Source organism: Desmodus rotundus, chromosome 5 (assembly GCF_022682495.2).
Source record: "Desmodus rotundus isolate HL8 chromosome 5, HLdesRot8A.1, whole genome shotgun sequence".
Classification (NCBI taxonomy): Eukaryota; Metazoa; Chordata; class Mammalia; order Chiroptera; family Phyllostomidae; genus Desmodus; species Desmodus rotundus.
Genome location: NC_071391.1, coordinates 12,194,295 through 12,215,368, shown reverse-complemented (window position 1 = coordinate 12,215,368; position 21,074 = coordinate 12,194,295). Strand labels below are relative to the sequence as shown.

The 21,074-nt window shown below is 37.8% G+C and overlaps 2 protein-coding genes across 3 annotated transcripts; both read left to right on the top strand.

Moving 5' to 3' along the window:
* The first annotated feature begins 654 nt into the window (after nucleotides 1–654).
* Nucleotides 655–4,379, top strand: LOC112302668 (olfactory receptor 4A15). Of its 2 annotated transcripts, XM_045193587.2 has the most exons (3): nucleotides 655–733; nucleotides 1,149–1,273; nucleotides 1,929–4,379. In XM_045193587.2, exon 3 carries the CDS (start codon nucleotides 1,973–1,975, stop codon nucleotides 2,888–2,890), a length of 918 nt encoding a protein of 305 aa, XP_045049522.2. In that variant the 5' UTR covers nucleotides 655–733; nucleotides 1,149–1,273; nucleotides 1,929–1,972; the 3' UTR covers nucleotides 2,891–4,379. The 2 variants fall into 2 exon arrangements, with proteins under 2 accessions (XP_045049522.2, XP_024413995.2); XM_024558227.4 differs by lacking the exon at nucleotides 1,149–1,273 and having other exon boundaries at nucleotides 667–733.
* A 6,609-nt stretch (nucleotides 4,380–10,988) lies between these two features.
* LOC112302666 (olfactory receptor 4A5-like) lies at nucleotides 10,989–17,772 on the top strand. Its single transcript, XM_024558224.3, has 4 exons — nucleotides 10,989–11,075; nucleotides 11,325–11,556; nucleotides 14,283–14,579; nucleotides 16,352–17,772. The coding sequence occupies exon 4, from the start codon at nucleotides 16,402–16,404 to the stop codon at nucleotides 17,347–17,349; it is 948 nt and encodes a 315-aa protein (XP_024413992.2). The 5' UTR covers nucleotides 10,989–11,075; nucleotides 11,325–11,556; nucleotides 14,283–14,579; nucleotides 16,352–16,401; the 3' UTR covers nucleotides 17,350–17,772.
* The last annotated feature ends 3,302 nt before the right edge of the window (nucleotides 17,773–21,074 follow it).

Below are 21,074 nucleotides of genomic sequence, written 5' to 3'. Positions count from 1 at the left end.
GATGGACTCAAAACATAAACTATATACATGAAATTGTTCTCCATCCCTCCGGCAACCCAAAGTTTAACAATGCTGTGTGAAGACAGACCGGTATAACCGACTAGGAATCATGATGTTGTAAAGGCTATTTCACTATTATTGCTGTAAAACACAAACTGGACAATATTATCTAAATAATTCATATACAATTTTCTCTCTCATCAAGATGTTGATTTCCCATTTGATTTTTAGAGGATACATTCTGGCAATGACTATTTTGGGTCTCTGTTCACAGTTAAGGTAACCAGAGGGGAGGGGGCCAGATAATGGGGGAAAGAAGGGGAAGGGTCATCAAGGAACATGTATAAAGGACCCAAGGACAGAGACAAAGGGGTGGGTGGGGATTGACTGTGGGAGGTGGGGGCGGGTAAGGTCAGAGGAGAGCAATGGGGGGAAAATGGGGACAACTGTAATTGAACAACAATAAAAAAAGATTCAGAGTTATTTAGGTTACAGGACATTCCTATTCATTTTGAAATGCCCAACAATTTGAAAGGTAGTATTTTTATGAAGGACAGATGAATCAGACTTCCTTTAAGCACAGCCAGTGTTGGTCACATGGGAAGTTTGATGTCCAGTGATGCTGTATGTGTTATCCTGCTCTCTGTGTCCATAGAAACAGCATCAGTGGGCAAAGGACAGGGAGAGGCACCACAGCCCAGAGCGTGAATTGAATGGCTCTCTCGTTATAAAGGTAACGCAGGAAGTGCATTTATACGTACGATTCTGAACTAGGCTTTGGCGGTGTGAAAATTCACAGTCTTTTAAAACTTCTCCTATGCAATTCTCATATTCAGCCATGTCCATTTGATTACTAAAATGTGTGGGGCTTAATTCAATTCTGTAATAGTCTTTTGGATATTTTCATATGATAAAGATCCATGATAAAGTTACCTTTTTAAGCTCAGTATTCTTTTTTTAATTTTAATTTTTCAATTACATTTTACATTCAGTATTATTCTGTATTAGCTTCAGATGTACAGCAAAGTGGTTAGAAAATCATGCACTTCAGTATTCTTGGAAACTAATTTTAAGTATAAATATTTGGGCATATTTTACTAGGCAGATATTTTCAATCTCATGACAGATTAAATTTATATGTTTGCTAGGCATTGTTTGTTAATCGATTAAAAATGAGAGGAGACTGTAGCATCTGTAGAACTTGACAGACTTTCAAAACTCCAAGGTAATACTGCAGTAAGAAAGCTCTTCAGTTTGATTTTTCTGTTTGCAGGTGAGTTTCAGCATCTTATATGCTTTTTGCCACTTCTATTTATTCTTCCTTTATTTGCCTGTTTATGTGATTTACCCACTCTGCTATTGGTTTGTTCTTTCATTTGTTAATTACTTAGTGCCCTTTGTCTATTTTAGATATTAATTCTATATGTAGTCTAAAATATCCATCTTTTTCCCAAAATACTTTTGTATTGACTTTATGGTATCTATTCCTAAATCCTTAAAACAATTTGATATTGTCTGCTTGGGATTTCAATGATAAGTTAAGAAGATTCTCCCACCTCTAGAGTGTAGAAAGTCATCTCTTTTATTACTAGAAAGTAAACATTAAGTAAATCTTGCTTTAGTTTTTCATTAAACCTTCAATCAGTTTTTATTTTTGTATAAGGTATAAGCTATATGTTTACTTTCATTAGCTTGCAGCGGAAACCCACTTATTTTATAATGCCTTCTTTTCCCACATATGCCCCTAGTACTTGCCTCTCCACTAGCCTGTAAGATTGCTGAGGTTAGGGACCATGTGTTAATCAACTGGAAATTCTTATAATCTCTGAAATTACTGCAACATAATAAGTCATAATGCCTCTTTGCTGAATGAATGGACAAATTATCTTAAGACTTCAGGAAGTCACGGGTAATAATTATATTTACAGGTAATTTTGTCCTGAACTCTGCAATACGACGTACAGAAAGACCTATGGAAAAAAGGAACAATGTGACTGAGTTTGTCCTCTTGGGGCTCACTCAGAGCCTCCAGGGTCAGAAAATATTGTTCGTTGTGTTTTTGTTCATCTACATCGTGACACTGGCAGGCAACCTACTCATCGCTGTGACTGTCGTGGTCAGCTCAACCCTGGGTGTCCCAATGTACTTCTTTCTTGGCTACTTGTCATTTATAGATGCTATTTATTCTACAATAGTTACCCCAAATATGATTATAGACTTCCTCCATGAGAAGAAAACCATTTCCTTCCAAGGTTGCCTGAGCCAGCTTTTCCTGGAGCACTTATTTGGTGGTGCTGAGATTTTACTCCTGGCGGTCATGGCCTATGACCGCTACGTGGCCATCTGCAAACCCTTGCATTATTTGATCATCATGAACCAACGAGCGTGTGTTCTGCTGCTGCTGTTGGCCTGGCTTGGAGGTTTCTTACATGCTGTAGTTCAACTTCTCTTTGTCTACAACCTTCCCTTCTGTGGTCCCAATGTCATTGACCACTTCATGTGTGACATGTTCCCCTTATTAAAACTTGCCTGCACTGACACTTACTTCATTGGCCTCACTATGGTTGCCAATGATGGAGGCATCTGTGTGGTCATCTTTGTGCTATTACTCATCTCCTATGGGGCCATTCTGTATTCCCTGAGGAATCGCAGTCAGGAAGGGAGGCGCAAAGCCTTATCTACCTGTGGCTCCCATGTTACTGTGGTGGTCCTCTTCTTTGTCCCTTGTATTTTTATATATGTGAGACCTTCTTCTACCTTACCCATTGATAAATCCCTGACCGTATTCTACACTGTTATCACCCCTATGTTAAACCCTTTAATCTATACTCTGAGAAATGGAGAAATGAAAAGTGCCATGAAAAAGCTCTGGACCAGAAAAAGAAAATGAGGAAGCAGATAAATGTGTCACCGATTTTTAATGAAGAACTGATCCTTCCAGGAAAACCACGTGTGGTTATTTAACTAGAGTAAACTCTTCCTCAGGTTTAAAACTTGGACATGATGAAAAACATTTATTAGGTGAATATTTTTGATGGTCAAAAAATATTTTTAAGATTTTCATAATTTCTTAGAAAATTATATGTTCAATTTTTATGTATAAAATATTTCTGTTAAGACTATAGATTTATGTTCTATGTGATGAGTTTGTTGGAATTAATACTGTAAATTCATTTCAGTTAGTGGAAGATTTTTTGATGTTTTCTCTTAAATAATGTAATCTTTTTCAGAATTAATATGCTCATTACAGATTTAAGAAAATAAAATAAGAAATAAGACATAAGAACTTGGTTCACTTCTCCCTGTAATAAGATAGCCCATATTAATATTTGAAGTATGTATGTTATTTTTGTGTCTACAAAATACCTTAAGTATATATTTTTTATATTGCTTAGCATGGGAAGGTTGAAGAAGAATGATGCTTCAGAGTTTAACATTAATATAGGGGGGCTAAGTTTTATACAGTGTCTGGCAGAAGTAACACCTACTTGAGTGTGGTTGGTAGGGTAATAATATGGAAGTAATAATTTATAGTTTTAATTTGAACATTTCACCTACAATGTCATATGGTGTGCTTGAGTGTGATATTGCTATGTTACAGAATGACATGTTTATGATTTTGTAAAAAAAAGGTTTTATAATAAAAAAGGAGCATTATTTGTGCTAGATCCTGTATATAAAAATAATTTGAATGAACAAGGCAGATATGTAGAAAAATAACTAAATCTTACATATTTTCCTGGTTGGAAAATCTTATTATCTACTCATGTGGATTATATTTTCATGAAGAGGATCTGTTAATTTTTCCAGATAACTTAGAATATCTGATAACCCCCCTGCATTTTTCAATATTCCATTGCCTTTTTGTTTGTAGTGTTTCATAGCCTTCTCCAGGGACCCAGGCTCTGCATTATATACAATATATAATTAGAATAATCTTTAATCAATGAGCTTCAAATATACAATGCAAACTTGACCAGATATTTTGGGTGATACCATTGTTAAGAAAGATGCTTACAATATATGTTATTCCTACCCTTTTATTTATGGAATGTATGTTATTAGGTAATAAAGAGGTCAGAATATATTGTTTTATTTGACAAAGACCTCAGTCATAACATTCTCTGTATGAACCAGGCTAGAAACAAAATATTATTTGTCTCTGAGATGGTAGGAAAGAAGTGGTCAAAGAAACCCATGATTCTGCCTCTGTATTCATTCTGGATTTATATAAGGGGCTAAGGTGAGGAGGCAATGGGTCCTTTTCTAGGGTAAATCACACTGTATTGAAGCCTTGTATCTTGAGTTATACCCCTGTTCTTATTTCATGGAGGTTTCTTATATCGTCTTAAATTCTTCCCAAACTTTTCACTATCATGAAATAAGATCTCACCTTTAGGTGGAACCTAATAACAAAACAAAGAAGCAAGCAAAATATAACCAGAGACATTGAAATTAAGAACAGTCTGATAGTAACCAGAGGTGGGTGGAAGGGGATAATTGGGAGGAAAGGGGAGAAGGGTTTTCAGGAGCAACTAATATGGGCACATGGACAAAACCAAGGGTGGGGTGGAATCAGGCAGGGGAGGGAGGTGGGTATGGCTGGGATGGGGGAGAGTGGGGGGGGGGTGAAGGCAGACAACTGTACTTGAACAATAATAAAATAAAATAAAAAAATAAAATTAAAAAATATCAAGCACTTGATTTCATCAGAATTTATATAATTAATTCTTCCAATTTTATACATTTTTATAGAGTTAATGTATGCTTTCCACATCTACCCCCCCCCCCCCCCCGCCCAATTCATGACTTAAATCTTTTTTTAAGTGTGGTTGTATTTGGAGGTGGGGCCTTTGGGAAGTGATTTGGTCATGAACGTGGAGTCCTTATGAATAGGATTAGTGTCCTTATTACAGAGACCATAGAGAGCTCTCTTGTCCTTTATGCCAGGTGAGGACCCAGGGAAGATGGCTGCCTGTGAACTAGGAAGCAAGCAGGCCCTCACCAACACTGCAGCTGCCAGCACCTTCACCTTGGTCTTCTCAGTTTCTAGGACTGTGAGAAATAACAGTTTGTTGTCTACCATCCAGTTGATGGTATTCTGTCATGGTAGCCACAAAGAACTAAGACAGGCATTTAGTTAATTTTTAAATTTGTATAGTTACTTCATGTGATAAGATAAAAGCTTGGCAAACAAAATATAACCTGAGACATTGAAGTTAAGAACAATCTAACAATGGGCAGGGGGGAGTGGGGAAGGGACAGTGGGGAGAGGGGATTACAGGAACTACTATAAAGGGCACATGGACAAAATCAAGGAGGAGGGTGGAGGTGGGGGAGGGAGGTGGGTTCTGCTGGGGTGGGGTGGAGGGATGGGGAGAAAAGGCAGAGAACTATAATTGAATAACAATAAAAATTAAAAAAAACATAAAAGATAAAAGCTTGGTTAATTGTCTGCATTCAGTAGTCTCTGTGAAGTCAGGGAAAGCGACTTCACTGTCTGTACTCTCTGTTCATCATTTACTTTTATCTTGAATTCTCCATCTAATGGAATGAGAATTTGATGAATTTTGATGAACTCTTTCTAGATTAAATTCATGTGCATATTTGCTACAAATATTTGTTCTTTGATATTTGCTACAAATATTTCCCTTATTTATGCTATAATTATGGGCGTTCTTACATAAATATGTTATATTTTAATATTCTTTCACTTTTTGATTTCTTCTATCACTTCACTCTTGGAAAATTCCATTTTCTTCTTAAAAGATTTTATCAATTATAACAGCTTTGTTTTTAAATGACTTTCACAATTTTTTTAACCCATATAGAATTTATTTTATGATGAAAAAATATCTAAGCTTATTTCTCCCAAATAGGTAAAATAATTTGTTTTATGATTAATTTCATTAATAATTAAAAACTTTCTATTTACTATGTCAAGTTTTATACATCTACAAGGTTCAATTTGAGGGCTGTTTCTCCTCATCCTCCTCATCCTCCTTCTGTTAGTTCAGGGAAAACCTGACTGAACAATTCTTTTGGTGTGGACTGAGGTCACTCTCTAGTGTTCAGCTGATTGCTGGGCATTTAAGGAGGGTCCAAGATGACTTTGTTCATATGAATGGTGCCTAGCAGGATGGCTAGGATATTAGGCTGTTCTGAGTCCTTTTTTTTTTTCCCCCCATGTACATAAAGGACTATATAGACAAAGTCTCTCCAGTGACATTGTCAGGCTTGTTAAATGGCAACTCAGGGCTCCCAGAGGGAGGCAGCAGAAGCTGTCAGGCCAGTTAAGATCTCATCCCATCCTGACATCAGCTTGAAGTGCAGGGTCTCAAGTTCGAAATCCAGACTGCATGGCACATCACAGGAAACAACCAACCAAATGAAAAGGCACCCCACGGAATGGGAGAAAATATTTGCAAATCATATATTTCACTAGGGGTTAATATCCAAATTAGATGAGGAACTTCTATAACTCAGTAGCAAAATCCCCCAAATAACCAGGTAAAAAATAGACAAAGGACCTGAATATCAATGAAAAAATATTTTATTGTTATTCTATTAGTTGGCCCAATTTTTTCCTTTTTGCCCTCCTCCACCCAGCCCACCCCCTGTCTCCCACTCCCACAGTCATTCCCCACCCTGTTGTCCATGTCTGTGGGTCATTCATACATGTTCCTTACTAGTACCTTCCCTTGTTTTCACCATTATCCCCCTCTGGCCTGTCCTCTGGTCACCTTCAGTCTGTTCCATGTTTCCATGCCTCTGGTTCTATTTTGCTTGTTAGTGTATTTTGTTCATTAGGTTCCTCTTATAGGTGAGATCATATGGTGTTTGTCTTTCACCACCTGCCTTACTTCACTTAGCATAGTGCTCTCCAGTTCCATCCATGCTGTCAGGAAGGGTAGGAGTTCCTTCTTTTTTTTTCTGGGTCAAAACTGAACAACAATAAAAAAAAAAAGGCAGTTCTATTTTTAGTTTTCTGAGGAAATTCCCTACTGTTTTCTACAGAGGCTGCACCAGTCTGCATTCCCACCAACAGTCTACTAGGGTTCCCTTTTCTCTACAACCCCCCAGCACTTGTTTGTTGATTTATTAATGATGGCCGTTCTGACAGGTGTGAGGTGATATCTCATTGTGGTTTGAATTTGCATCTCTGATGGCTAGTGATGTTGAGAATCTGATGTCTATGTTCATAGCAGTGCTATTTACGAGGGTGTGGCCAGGTCCCATTGCAGAACAGCACGTGGATGAGAGATAGTATTCGTTTTGGGGAAATACCGTTGTTCACATCTCCAAAACAGCATGCTCTTAGCTTTATGCTGATTGAGTTGAATCTATAGATCATTTTGGAGTGAGTAACATCTTAACAATTTTGAGTTTTCTAATTCCTGAACATGATATATCTAATTATTTAGGTGTTTAAAAACTTAATTCTGAGAAGATTTGTAGTTTTTAGTCTAGGGATCTTGGTCATCTTTTCCTAAGTACTTACATTTTCAGATGCTATTGTAAAAGGTGCTTAAGTTGTTTTTATTTTCTGATTGTTGTTGATGCTAACATATAGAAGTGCAATTGAATAATTTTTTGGACCTTGAATTTTACAAACTTGCTAAATTCACTTACTATTTCTAGTAATCTCTAAAGGTTTCTTAGTGTTTCCTATGACGTAATCATGTCTACAGAAAAGGACGGTTCATTTCTTACAGACAGAGGAGTACTTAGCTTATCAATTTCTTTGAGTCATTTTAGCAGGTTGTGTTTTTCCTATACTTTACCCATCTCGTATAAGTTATCAAATTCACTGACTTAACATTTTTCATAACTACCATTGATTACTCTTTTTATTTTATTTTTATTTTTTAATTTTATTTTTGACTTCACATGGAAGATTTTGTTTTCAATCCATAGTCCACAGTAGCCTCTAAGTGTCCTTGTCGTTTCCCTGAGGTACTGGGGGAAATGGTTCCAGTCTCCTTTACACAGAATGGGCTGATTTTGATGATCCTATTTTATTCTACACTTTCTTTTCTTTTTAAAAATTAAGTTTATTGGGGTGACATTGTTTAATAAGATTATATAGGTTTCAAGTGTACATTTCTATGATACATGTTCTGTATATTGCTTTGTGGGCTCACTACCCAAGTCAAATCTTTTTTTAAAATATAGATTTCATAAATGTATTGTTAGTTAGAGGGGAATGGAGAAAGAAGGAGAGGGAGGGCAACATCAATCAGTTGCCTCCCACACCTCCCCAGCCAGAGACCTGGTCCACAACCCAGGCATGTGCCCTGACTGAGAATAGAACTGGTGAACTTTTATTTTGTGGGATGACACCCAGCCCACTGAGACGCACCAATCAGGGCTAAAGTCAAATCCTTTGTCGCCATGTTTTTGGCCCCCTTTACCCTGTATGAGGGATCTGTATGATGTTCATCTGCTTTTATTTCTGATATTAATAATTTGGATTTTCTCTCTTTTCTCTATAGGTACCAACTTTTGGCTGTTTTGCTGTCCTTGTTTCTATTTTATTGATTTTTAAAAATATTATCTTTATTATGTCCTCCCATAACATATTTCTATATAAACTGTTTCCATTTCCTTAGGGGGCTTTATTATGCTACTTCATGCTCTTGGGAATGACCTTCTGACATTACTTATGACATAAAGGGCACTTGTGATGCCATTAAATTGTTTCACTATGAAAATCCAATGACCTCCAGTAGTTGTCTTTCCTATGAGCTGCATCTGATCACTGCATTAGGGAATTACTGAATCTCCAATTCAAGTTTTCAAAACAGGATGTTGGGATTAGGCTTCTGCTAAAGTCTCCAGGCTTCAAATATTCATATAGTAGAGACTTCCGAGAACGTCTGAGCACTAGCGTTATGGGGTTCCAATGGCATTGCATGAATAACTTCCCATTTAAATCCCCTGGAGTCAGCGTTCCTTCTTTCTTGTTATATACTTGGATGTGATAGAGATAGTAATGGATTAGGTAGGATTTGTAGAATTCTGTAATGGTCACGGACCCTGTTATTCCCATATATTTACCAGGTTGGGGTAGGGTTGGTATTTTGGCTAGATTGAGCAGTCATAATTGACTAATAATGTTTACCATAGCTCCCACGTCCTCCCAAACTTTTTCCTTTAAGAAACTCTTATGATGTTATCAGTGTAACAGCGTAACTTATTTAGAGTATGTTCACATCTAAATTTCCTTCCCAAACATGACAATAGATACGGCTTATAGAGAATTACTGTGGATTATTGCATATTTTGAGGCAACATCTGTATCAGTTAATATTTGCAGTGTATCATTCTTATTGGAGCATATAAATCCAGCTTCTGGACCATTGTAATCATGATTGGATCTAGCAAATATCTATCATTCAGATAAACAGAAAGCATTAGTAGTTCTTTGCATTCAGCTGGAAGGAATGTGGAGAATTGAATCTATGCATGTATTTGTTCTCCAGTTCTGAGTCCTAATTTAGTCCAGAGTAATCTTGTCATATCAGTTAGTTCTTCTAAATTAAGGATATCTTCTCCATCTTTTGCCACTTAACTTGAAGAGAAGAACAGTGCTTAGATGTACCCTTTAAATCTTAGAAGTAATGTGTATAACATTTGGGCTTGCTAGATTTCATCCATTTCTTTGTTAAGCTGGAAACCACCAGGTTTTAAAAGGTGGGCTTAGCACATAATTAAAATCTTCAGCTGGTCCAGATAGGTATTTAATGCCTCCTTATCTAAGGCCCTTATGACAATATAGGTGGACGTGGAGATGCTCAGTAGAGGCCAGAGTAAACCATTCTAGGGAAATCACAGTGGAAGCCCTCACAGACTGGATGTAGAGGCAGGCTCTTGTTGGAAAATAATTCCTTTCTTGTAGAAAGTTACTCACTTGATACTAGACTGAAAATAAAGAACTGAATTAATGGACTAGAAATCACTATGATTCAGCTGACATGGATTCAGACCTTCAGAACTACACAACTGTGATTACTTGTCCTTTTAATAGTTGAAACACCAACTTCAATAAATCCCCCAAGTCCCTGCTTCTCTGCCTCTGAGCTCTGGGCCTCTAACATCTAGCAGGGGTGTCCAACCTTTTGGCACCTCTGGGTCACCCTGGAAGAAGAAGAGTTGTCTTGGGGCACACATTAAATACATAAACACTAATGCGAACTGATGAGCAAAAAAAAAAGTTTTAAGAATTTACAATTTTGTGTTGGACCACATTCATAGCCATCCTGGGCTACATGTGGCCCACGGGTGGCAGGTTGGACACCCATGGCAATAGGGACCTCCTTTTCTAGGGATGTGGCTGGATAAAGGGACCCAAGAATGGCTCTCCCCTCATTTGGGCTTAAATAATGTTTGCCTTACCCAAAGATTTCCTAAAACGAAACCCATAAATTCTTACTCACTTTGTTTAACTTTTCTTTTCAAAGTACAGGCTTTCCATCTATTTGTCTCTGTGTCATTCTTTACTGGCAAGATCCAAATCCTTTTCTCTAAGGATTGTTTTAGGGGAGAAAACTGTCCTTACTTCATTTGAATTTGTTCCAAATATTCAAGTAAATGAATCTATAATGACCTTACATTCTCTTTCATTTAAAACAAATGATATAAAAAGCCAGAGATGCTGTGTCTGCCCATAAAAGTGGAAGAATTATTTTTCTGATAGAAATACCTGAGAGATTTCTGGAACCTTCAGTTTCTGCCTAGGCTGAAGTTTATTGTCAACTGGTATCTATTGGTATCTGATCCTCTAGATGTTTTCTTGTTTTATTTTCCTCAGCATAGATATTGCTCATTGCGTGTAGAAACTTGAGTAAGGTCCCAATTTTCTGGGACGAAGCTGGGGAGAGGGAGAGACATACTTTTAATTAGGGAAAAGGTGTCTGGGGATACGCTGTTTGAGTGACTGAAGGGCTGAAGAGCCTGCTACCCAGGAGAACGCCCAGGCATTGTCAATTTGCGGAAGATAAATCCCAGCATTTGTCTTGTTAGCTACAGAGATTAATGGCCAGAGACATGAATGCTATCCTAAATCCTCATAGGTAAGTCCTTTTCGGTTACCTCACCATCATCAACTGAGGAGAAGTGCATTCAGATAACTTTCAGTGGTTTCGAATTTCTGGGGTTTTTGTTTTGGCAAATAATGGATTTGGCCAAGTGAATTTCCACAGATTTGGCCAGTGTTTACATAGCCCCGAGAACACAGCAGTTTTGTTTTCCTTTGAAGAAATTTTCCCAGCAGGTGAGAGTGTTCAAGTATTTTGCAAGTAAATGTTTATGTTTTATTTAAGTGTCCTTATATCCTAGACATCTGTCTGGGATACTGCAACCCTTGTCTGAAAGACTGAGGTGATGGGGAGTCTGTGTGGCAACACGGGAAGTGTGGCACGTGAAGCTATTTCTACACCTACCGATCACTATCCGGTACTCGGCGTTCCACGGTCACCCATAGATACAGGAGGCATCCGCAGTCACCGCCGATGAAAGAAGCTCTGATTTGAAAGACTAAGGGAAAGACTTGAGGTGAGTTCTTAGAACAACCAAAATTCATACAATATATTTAAATGTTGCTAATGTCATAAATAGACATATTTTCATTGGAAGAAATCTGAATTAAGAAAATTAAGCTAGCAAAATAAGGAAATGAACCAGAATATACAAAATGTGTTTGGTTTTTAGCATTACAGCCTGACAGGTGTTTATTGTTTATTTTGCCAAATAACAAAGAGAAACATGGAATGCATTCTAAATAAACTATGGGTTCGTAGTCTCGGTTCATGGGCTATTATATTTTTCATGGTAAATTAACATTTATAATTATTCTAAGACCTTTAAATTAGAGAATTTATGATACAGTATAGGAGATCACGCTGCGTGGTGTGGGCCCAGCTCCCACTCAGAAAGGCCAGTGGGGAGTGAGGTCCAGCACAGAGGACCCACACCCATGGATAGGTTCTCCCGTGGGGAATCAGGCCCTCATTGTACCTAGGCTGCTTGGAGACTTGCATTTTGCTAAAACTCCCTCACCCTGAATTGAGGCAGCAAACGTTTACTGCATATCTTTAAAGTAACTTCCTAAAATCTATGCTGAACCTTCCAAGGACCATTGTAACCAGCTTTAACCACTTTTCCCTTTACATTTGCAAATATCCTTCCTCTTTCATGTGATTAGCAACACCCTCTTCTTTGTTTTCTGTAACCACCTAAAGCGAACCTGTGCATAGTGAATGAGGATCATCCTCAATGTAATGTGCCCAGAAAAGCAAGAAAAGCCTGTCAAGCCAAGGATCGAGGCGCTCTCCTCTTGAGAGAGTGGCCGTGTGTGAATTTGTCTATTGCCGCCACAACACCGGATCCCGCCGAGGGCCAGGATCTGCATCAATACGTCATCTGTATATTGCATTGTGTGTTTACCACCTGAAGTCAGATCTTTTTCCTCCGTCACCGTATATTTGAGCCCCTTTACCCTTTACTACCCTCCCCCCTTCTCTGGGGTAACCACCATACTGTTGTCTGTGCCTATGAGTTTTTGTTTTTCTTCCTGGTTAATGTGTTGCTTTCAGTGTTCTTCCCCACATATGAGTGAAATCATGTGGTCCTTGACTTTTCCTGTCTGACTTATTTTGCTTAGTATAATCTCGCGGCGCATCACGTTGTTGCAATGCGGGGTTTCATCTTTTCTCACGGCGGGAGGAGTGTTTGTGTACCTGCCGCATCTCTTTTACCCCGTCACCTACCGAGGGACACTTTGGTTGTTTTCATGTCTTGGTCACCATGAATAAGGCTGCAATGAATATAGGGGTGCATATATATATCTTATGTCACCCCCCAATTTAATTAAAAAATAATGAGAGAATTTAAAATTGTAACAGCAAGTGTATTAAAATAGGGGGAAACAAATTCCTATTCTATTCTTGAAGCTTGATATGAGATTTTGGATTTTTTATTTGAAAATTTTTAAATTATACTTTACATTCAATATTGTTCTGTACTAGTTTCAGGGCTACAGGGCAGTGGCCACACAATCATATACTCCACAGTGTGTTTCTCTCGATACTTCAAGCGCCCACCCTGCCCCACACCTAGTTATTGCAGTATTACTGACCACATCTCCCATGTGGGGTTTTGCTTCTGATATGGAAGCTTGATATGTGTGAACATTTTCAGAACTGAAATTCATAGACACAGACAACGGTGCAGTGGTAAGCAGAGGGAATGTAGGTGTTAGTAATAAAGGATAGAGGGGGCCAAATCTACAGTGATGGAAGATGATTTGACTGTGGGTGGTGGGCACACAGTGCAATATACAAATCATGTATCATAGAAATGTACACTTGAAACCCATATGATCTTACTAACTAATGTCCTCCTAATAAATTTAATAAAGGAAAATTAGCACAGCAACCCATATTGGTACATGCTTAAAAGAAACCTGTGTTCAGGTTTCTTTATTTGTTTATTATCACTTATAGAGTCATAAAACTGTAATTTTAAAGTACTTTAGAGGGTATTTTTATTACTGTGGAACTTTAATTTATCTTTTTAACAAGCCATACTCTTAAGAAACTATGTTAAATGATGTTTTTTTTAAATAGAGAAGTGTTAACTTAGTGGTTTAAGTTGAAAGTCTAATAATACTGTCAGTTTTTATAGTATCAGATCTTTGATGACTTTCCCAACAGAGAATCGATTATATGCCCACCTTTTACATCTAAATAGTTTAACTGGCTAGTAGAAGATTTATTCTGGAGAAAGCTAACATTGTTGATTAACGAGAGTAAGGGCTCTAGACAGACCCCGCGTGAAGTAAGGAGTGAGACAAAGAGAATTGGATAGAGACTACCTTATACCCTCCTGCTCTTGGATAGGTGTGCCGTTATCAGCCTGCAGCTTCAACAATGGTCGGACTTCTGAATAACCTGGAAGCGGCAATGTGAATGAGGCATGTAGATTGGTCCTCACAGCTGGCTTCTAAAGCAGGCTCAACCTTTCAGCACATTCTCCCTCCCTCCCCTGCCAAATCTATGGGAATGGAATCAGCTTGTCTATCTTTGAACATCAGTGATTTTGTAATTTTCCTCTGCAATGAAAAGCAAAAAATTTAGGTTTGTACCTATAGTTGTACAATTCTTCTCTCTCATTTAATTTTGTCCTTCACCATGAGCTGTAGGGGAACCCGAGGAATCAATTTTTAGAAAAATTTCTTTGCTGTTCTTTATTAAGCTGTGCTCTGTGTTTATTTCTTACAGCGTCTTAAGATGCGTCCCGAGTAAACCCTGGAGGAGCCCTGGGGAGCAGGCTGCTAACACTTCCTCAAGAAAGGAAATTTTTCTGAAGAAGATTTTTTAAAAGATGACTCATCCCACTTAATTATCATATAATATTCTTATTACTTGTGGCTATTTATTTCTTAAATATAATTTCTCCTCCCTGAGTTGATCCTTTTTTCCTTACATTTTATGCTATTTAGCTCTTCCTAGGATGTATGGATCTCACTTTTCCCCTGTTATTATGCTTGCTTCTAGTTAAAATACATTCCATTACAGGTAAATACTACTGCTCGTATATAATCAAATAGATAATTCCTGAGACCTACAATCTTATCCTATGCCTCAATAGGGGTTTACAAATTATAATATTCTTTTTATCCTTAGCCTATGTCTATAATTCTTACCATGTTGACAAAGGTCCAGACAATTCCTTGTGATACAATGCCCATACTGGAGCACTGAAGAACATTAATGACAGCTATCATTAATTGAACCTTTACTGGGTGCCAGCCAGTATTCTAGGTATTTACTTGTAATAGAACAACAACTCAAGAGGCAGGCTCTATTGGTTTCCCCATTCTAAAAAGGATGCAACTGGGGCACAGAGAGGTTTATTAATTTACCCAAGGTCACATAGTAGTAAGTGGCGAAGCTGGGATTTCAACTCAGGCAATGTGTCTCCAGAGTCCGTGTGATTCATCACTGTGCTATGCTCTCCCCCAAAGGGGTTTTTGGGTGTTAAATAAGTATACACTGAAAAGAATAACTTGTAATCAGTACTTGGTCTCTGTAATTGTGAAATCCCACTTACCACTGGGTGGCATTTTTTAAGGAACAGTTATAGGCTTGGACATTTCTATTTTATTATAAAAACACGGAAAAGTCAGTAAATGGATATAAGATAGGGTTGCACAAAGAGTGCCATGGAAGGTGAGACTGGACGAGCTTTCTGAGATTGTCTGGTTCCAGCCCTTTATCTTCCAAAGAGCAAACTGAGACAGACTTGCAGATACATTTAGAAATGACTCAACCCCATGTCTTCTCACACTGACCTTGGGCTCTTCCCTTGAGTATGCTGATTTTTGGGACCTGGGCACCAAAACTCCATTTCTGAGCAATCTCAGTACCTTGGAGGAATTATAAACATAACCATGTCCCATTGCCTTCTACCTCTCTTTTCAGTGCCTGTGTTCTCCTTCCTCAGTACCTAGGTCACCCCTAGAGTTTTGAAAAAAATAACACCGCTGGTAACGTAAGAGTTAATGATAGTCATGAGTCAGTGAAGTCCAAAAATATTTGGTGAAAACCTAAATAGTGTCTCTGTGTTAAGAGTTGTACGATAGACAAAGATTACGTGGAGAGAATTACAACTTCTTAAAAAGCTGATAGTAAAAACAAAAGAAACAGAGAAATTGCTGACAGTCACAGAGTCCAACTGAGTAATTGCTATAGGGAACAATGTGCTAATAATGTCATGGTTGGATACAGTCCAGTCTGTGGAAATTTAATGAGAATCCAAGAAGACTGAACATCTTTAGAGACATAAGGGACTGAATACCTAGAGCAAATTAGTGTAGTATTAAGTGAGTTATTCCAAAGGAGACATTATTTTTGGTGCTACATAAATTATATTATCAAGGTTCTCACCACAGATACTACCACCTCAGAGGACTGACTTCCTGCCAATTTATTTAGAGATTTTTTTTTACCACCACCAGAGAGTAAGTCATTGCTGACTTGTGTGCCCAGGACTGACAGTTTAAATAGGGCTCTGTTAAAGATACGACTGGTTGTTGGGCCTTTGATACTTTTCTCTGTCGACAATCCACTAAGACTTAGAGAGAGAACCTCTTACTTGTAGCCCGAACAAAATCATGTGAGGAGAAATGAGGTCATCAAGGGAAGGTGCCGTAGGCTATTAGGAAGAAGAACTCATAGGTCTTCACCAAATGTTTATTGTGTGTAACCCCCTGTAGAAGGTACAATAATGAAGATGCACTCCACAACATAATAGATGTATTCATAGTGTGTTCACGATTTCATTACAGGTCCCTTCTCCTGACCTCTCTTTCCGGAAACAGGCTTTAGAGAAGACTCAATGGGACAGAGTAACAATGTGACAGAATTTGTCCTCCTGGGCCTCACTCAGGATCCTGGGAGCCAAAAAGCATTATTTGTCATATTTTTACTCACTTACATTGTGACAATGGTGGGCAACCTGCTCATTGTGGTGACTGTTCTCGCCAGCCCCTCCCTGGGCTCCCCCATGTACCTCTTCCTTGTCTATCTGTCATTCATGGATGCAGTGTATTCCACTGTCATTTCACCCAAATTGATCATAGACTTACTCTGTGGTCAAAAGACAATTTCTTTCTCAGCTTGCATGGGACAGCTCTTTCTGGAACACCTTTTTGGAGGTGCTGAGATCTTCCTTCTGGTGGCAATGGCCTATGACCGCTATGTGGCCATCTGTAAGCCACTGCATTACATAACCATCATGAATAGACAGGTTTGCATCCTGCTGTTGGGGGTGGCCTGGGCTGGAGGTTTCGTGCATTCTGTGGTCCAACTTCTTTTTGTGTACCGCCTCCCCTTTTGTGGCCCCAATGTCATCGACCACTTCGTCTGTGACATGTACCCACTATTAGAACTTGCCTGCACTGACACCTACTTCTTAGGCCTCACTGTGATTGCCAATAGCGGAGTAATCTGTACGGTCATCTTTACTTGTCTACTAATGTCCTATGGAGTCATCCTAAGTTCCCTTAAAACTCACAGTCGGGAAGGGAGGCGCAAAGCCCTGTCTACCTGCGGTTCCCACATCACGGTGGTGGTTCTATTCTTTGTTCCCTGCATCTTTATGTATATAAGACCTGTTTCTAACTTCCCCATTGATAAATTCGTAACTGTGGCTTATACTGTTATCACTCCCATGTTGAATCCTCTGATATACACTTTGAGAAATTCAGAAATGACAAATGCTATGAAAAAACTCTGGTGTAAGAAGTTAGCTATGGATAGAACGAGAATGTGTCATTCATGTTGAATACACTTGTTACTCATTCTGAAGCCACAAACAGGCAGTGCGTTCTAACAACGATGACTTAGTCAAGTCGATGAGTTCTTTTGGGATGCTTTTCTTTATTCATACAACGGTATCAAAAAGTAGAACAATTATCCTTTGAGGTTAGAATCAATCTAATACAGGAATTCTGAAGGATGAATAAAAAGGCACAGGTATTTTTCCTGTTATTAGGAAAAATAAACTAAGTTCACCTTGTAACATTTTTTATTGTTCAGTTATAGTTGTCCTGATTTTTTCCCCATTGCTTTCCCCTGCCTCATACCAACCCCCGCTCTCTGATCTCCCACCATCAATGCCCCCCATATTGTCCATGCCTATGAGTCCCTTATTCTTGTTTCTTGGCTCGGCCCTTCCTCTTTTCCCTGTTAACCCCCTTTCTCCTCCCCTCTGGTCACTGTCAGTTTGTCCTCTAGGGTTTATATTGAAATGGGGCTTTAGAAGAGTTTTTTTTTCCTTTGAAAAGTGAAAAACAAGCTACCTTTGAAAATTTGCTTTTACCCAAAATAATGGGAAAGCAATTTGGCTAATGTTTAGAACAAATTTCTAAGGTTAAAACAGTGGTTTTTATTTATTTATTGATTTGTTATTGTTGTTCAAGTACAGTTGTCTCCATTTTCACCCCACCACGCTTCCCTGCCCCACCCATCTCCATCTCCCACACTTGAACCTACCCCTTTGGCTTTGTCCATGTGTCCTTCATACATGTTCCTTGATGGCCCTTCCCCTATTTTTCCCCAGTATCCCTCTCCTCCATCCCCTCTGGTTACTGTCAGTTTGTTTATTTCAAAATGTTAATGTTTGTTATTGTATGCATACAACAGGTTTTTGCAGCTGCCTTAAGCATTTTGTCTTCAAGATTACTTCTGTTTCTCATTTTGATGCCTGTGCATTTGCAGTTCAGGATGTTTGGATGGGAGGTGATACCATATTTGGTTAAATGCACAATCACAGAACAGTTCTGTTAGATGGGATGTTGGGTATACTCACGGCTTGGGATGAACCCAAATGGGATGGTCGACAATGAAATATAGAATTAGAATATAGAATATATTAGAATATAGAATACCATAGTAATCCGAGTTGTAAACATATTTTCATGCTTTTCCGCACTAGTTATTATGTGCATTTTTGTCATTCTTCAGAGAGTAGATGAAGCTTATTTTGTCTTCATGATACTGAAGATTGGATAAAGAAATGTATTATTTTGCACAGCAATGTGTTCACTAAAAGTTGCATTCAACTTAAATATTTTAAATTATGGACTTAATAATTTGTTTTTATATAAAAAAAATTTTGTTTTTCAATCTTATCTTAAATTTTTTTTTCTCAGTTTATAGTCCCTCTGGAACATCACAAACTAGGAAGAAGATGGAATTGCTTTCAGTGTACTGTAGGAACATCATCTATGTTTTGTAAGGGTTTTTTTCCTAACTAAAAAAAGTTAGAACTTTTCTTATTTAAAAATTTTATTATGTATTTTTTCATGCATACCATAATATATGCAATTTATACCCAGAAAATGATCAATATTGAAATCACCTGTGTATACCATTCCTCTCCCTCTTTCCAGAGGTAATCCCAATGTTGAATTTTTTATTAATCATAGTTAAAAGTAGTTTAACTACATATGTCTGTGTCCTTAAGTTATAGCATGTACAGTTTCATATTCCTCACCTTTTTAAAAATTATGCTACATGGTACATAGTTTTCTGAGTCTTTTATCCACAATGTTGACTTCCTAAGATTCAATCATGTAGCCACATGTCTCTGTAGTCCCACCGGTTCCCTGCTGTGTGTTATTCCACGTCCAGATGTACCACCTGTTATGGACCCATTTAGCCTGCGTGCTACTCTGTGCTGCTACGGACATCCTGCAAGAAATTACTTTGTGTTCAGCAGGCTGTTTACATGCTCACTTTTATGGATGGTTACAGTTTCCTCCTAAAGATGTATTATCAGTTACACTCCTCTTGTGTTTGCATGTGTACATTTGTGTGTGCGTATGTGTAAAGAATTTAAATCTACTTTACAAAGGGCTTTCTGTTGTGATAAAACCAAGTTTTTGAGCACATTTTTCAAAAATGCAACCTACTTCCCTAATCTGATATGTCATATTTACGATAAAGTCCAAATACTTGTGTACTTATTTCTAGACTCTTTTCTTTTGATTGGTTTGTTATTCCTAAGCCAATACTACATTATTTTAGGTCATGTAAGTAGATATTGATATCCGTTAAGAGGTCTACTACACAATATTCTTATTAAAAACAATGCTTTCTTTTTCCAACAACTATTTTCCACATAATTATTAAAATAATTTCAGAGCATGGACAAAACCAAGGGAGAGGGTGGAAGAAAGGGAGGGAGGTGGATTTGGCTGGGGTGGGGGGATTTGTGGGGGAAAATGAAGACAACTGTAATCAACAACAATAAAATAATTAAAAAAATAATTTCAGAGGTCATAGAAACCTACTAAAATTTTGAGGACAGTGTATTAAATGTCTAATTAATCTAGAAAAGAATTGATGTTTTGATCACACTGAATTATTCTTTCTAGGAACATGAAAAATCTCAATATTTATTTAGGTCTTTAAGATTCAGTTAACTTTTGGAATATTGCTGAGCAGTAATGATATCAATGACTTTTCTTTCCAATATCTTTCTAATATTTTATATCATATTTCTCACTTTATATTACTGAACAGATGAAAAATGATATAATAACTGTGAGGAGAGAAAACCTGGACTTATTCTTAGCTTTAATGGGGGTGCCTGTGGTATTTCCCTATAAAAATGTGTTCATTAAAAATTATCATCTCATGTCCTCAAGAAAATTATGGACAATAACTGAAAGAAGAAATCCCCTAAAGTGGCTCAACAGTAGATCTGAACAAGCAGCAGAAAGAGTCAGTAAAGCCGAGGATGGGTCACTGAGATGATCCCATTGGAGGAACTGGTACACAGAGCTGTTCAGGGCTTCCCCGTCTCTCGTTCAAGTTCCAGGGTGTTGAAGGGGTGTTCATGCAATCTTATGACTTCACCATTAATAAGAGACTTGCTCTTTGCTGTCAGACTGCTATATTTTAACTTAGTTTCCCTATAGTGATTGGCCAGGGGAGGCCTCTGAAAATATAGAATGCACTGGGAGAAATCATGTAGAAGGTCTCAGTTCTGTAGAGCACGATTCCTCAGTGAATTTATTTTTGAACAACTGGCCTTGGGGACAAACTGTTTTAACAGCTTGGTGAAGTGATTTGTTATTCATTGTTGATTAAGTGCCCAATCATATATTTCTTTACCTGGGAGAAGATTTCTCCTTAAGTATTAATGCTACAGTCAAGATGTAAAATAAAAGCTATTACTTCGCTAAACATGAACCATATGCAAGTAGTCACATGAATACTTTAAAGGATTTAAAGCAAACCCATTTCTTTGATTATCTAGCTCTCTGCATCATTGACTAAATATGCTTTAGAGGTTTGCTCAATTAATTTGGTCAGTTAAACATAATAATTAGGTCAAAATTTGGTTCTTGATACATATTCTCAATGACAGCTTTCAAATTTGGTCATTAATCAGTCATATCAACTCTATCTTCTTAAGACTAATTTTGGATAATTCCATAATCCAAACTGTAAAATCTTTATGAAAGTTGAAGACAATAGTCCCACTTTGTGTGGGCAAAG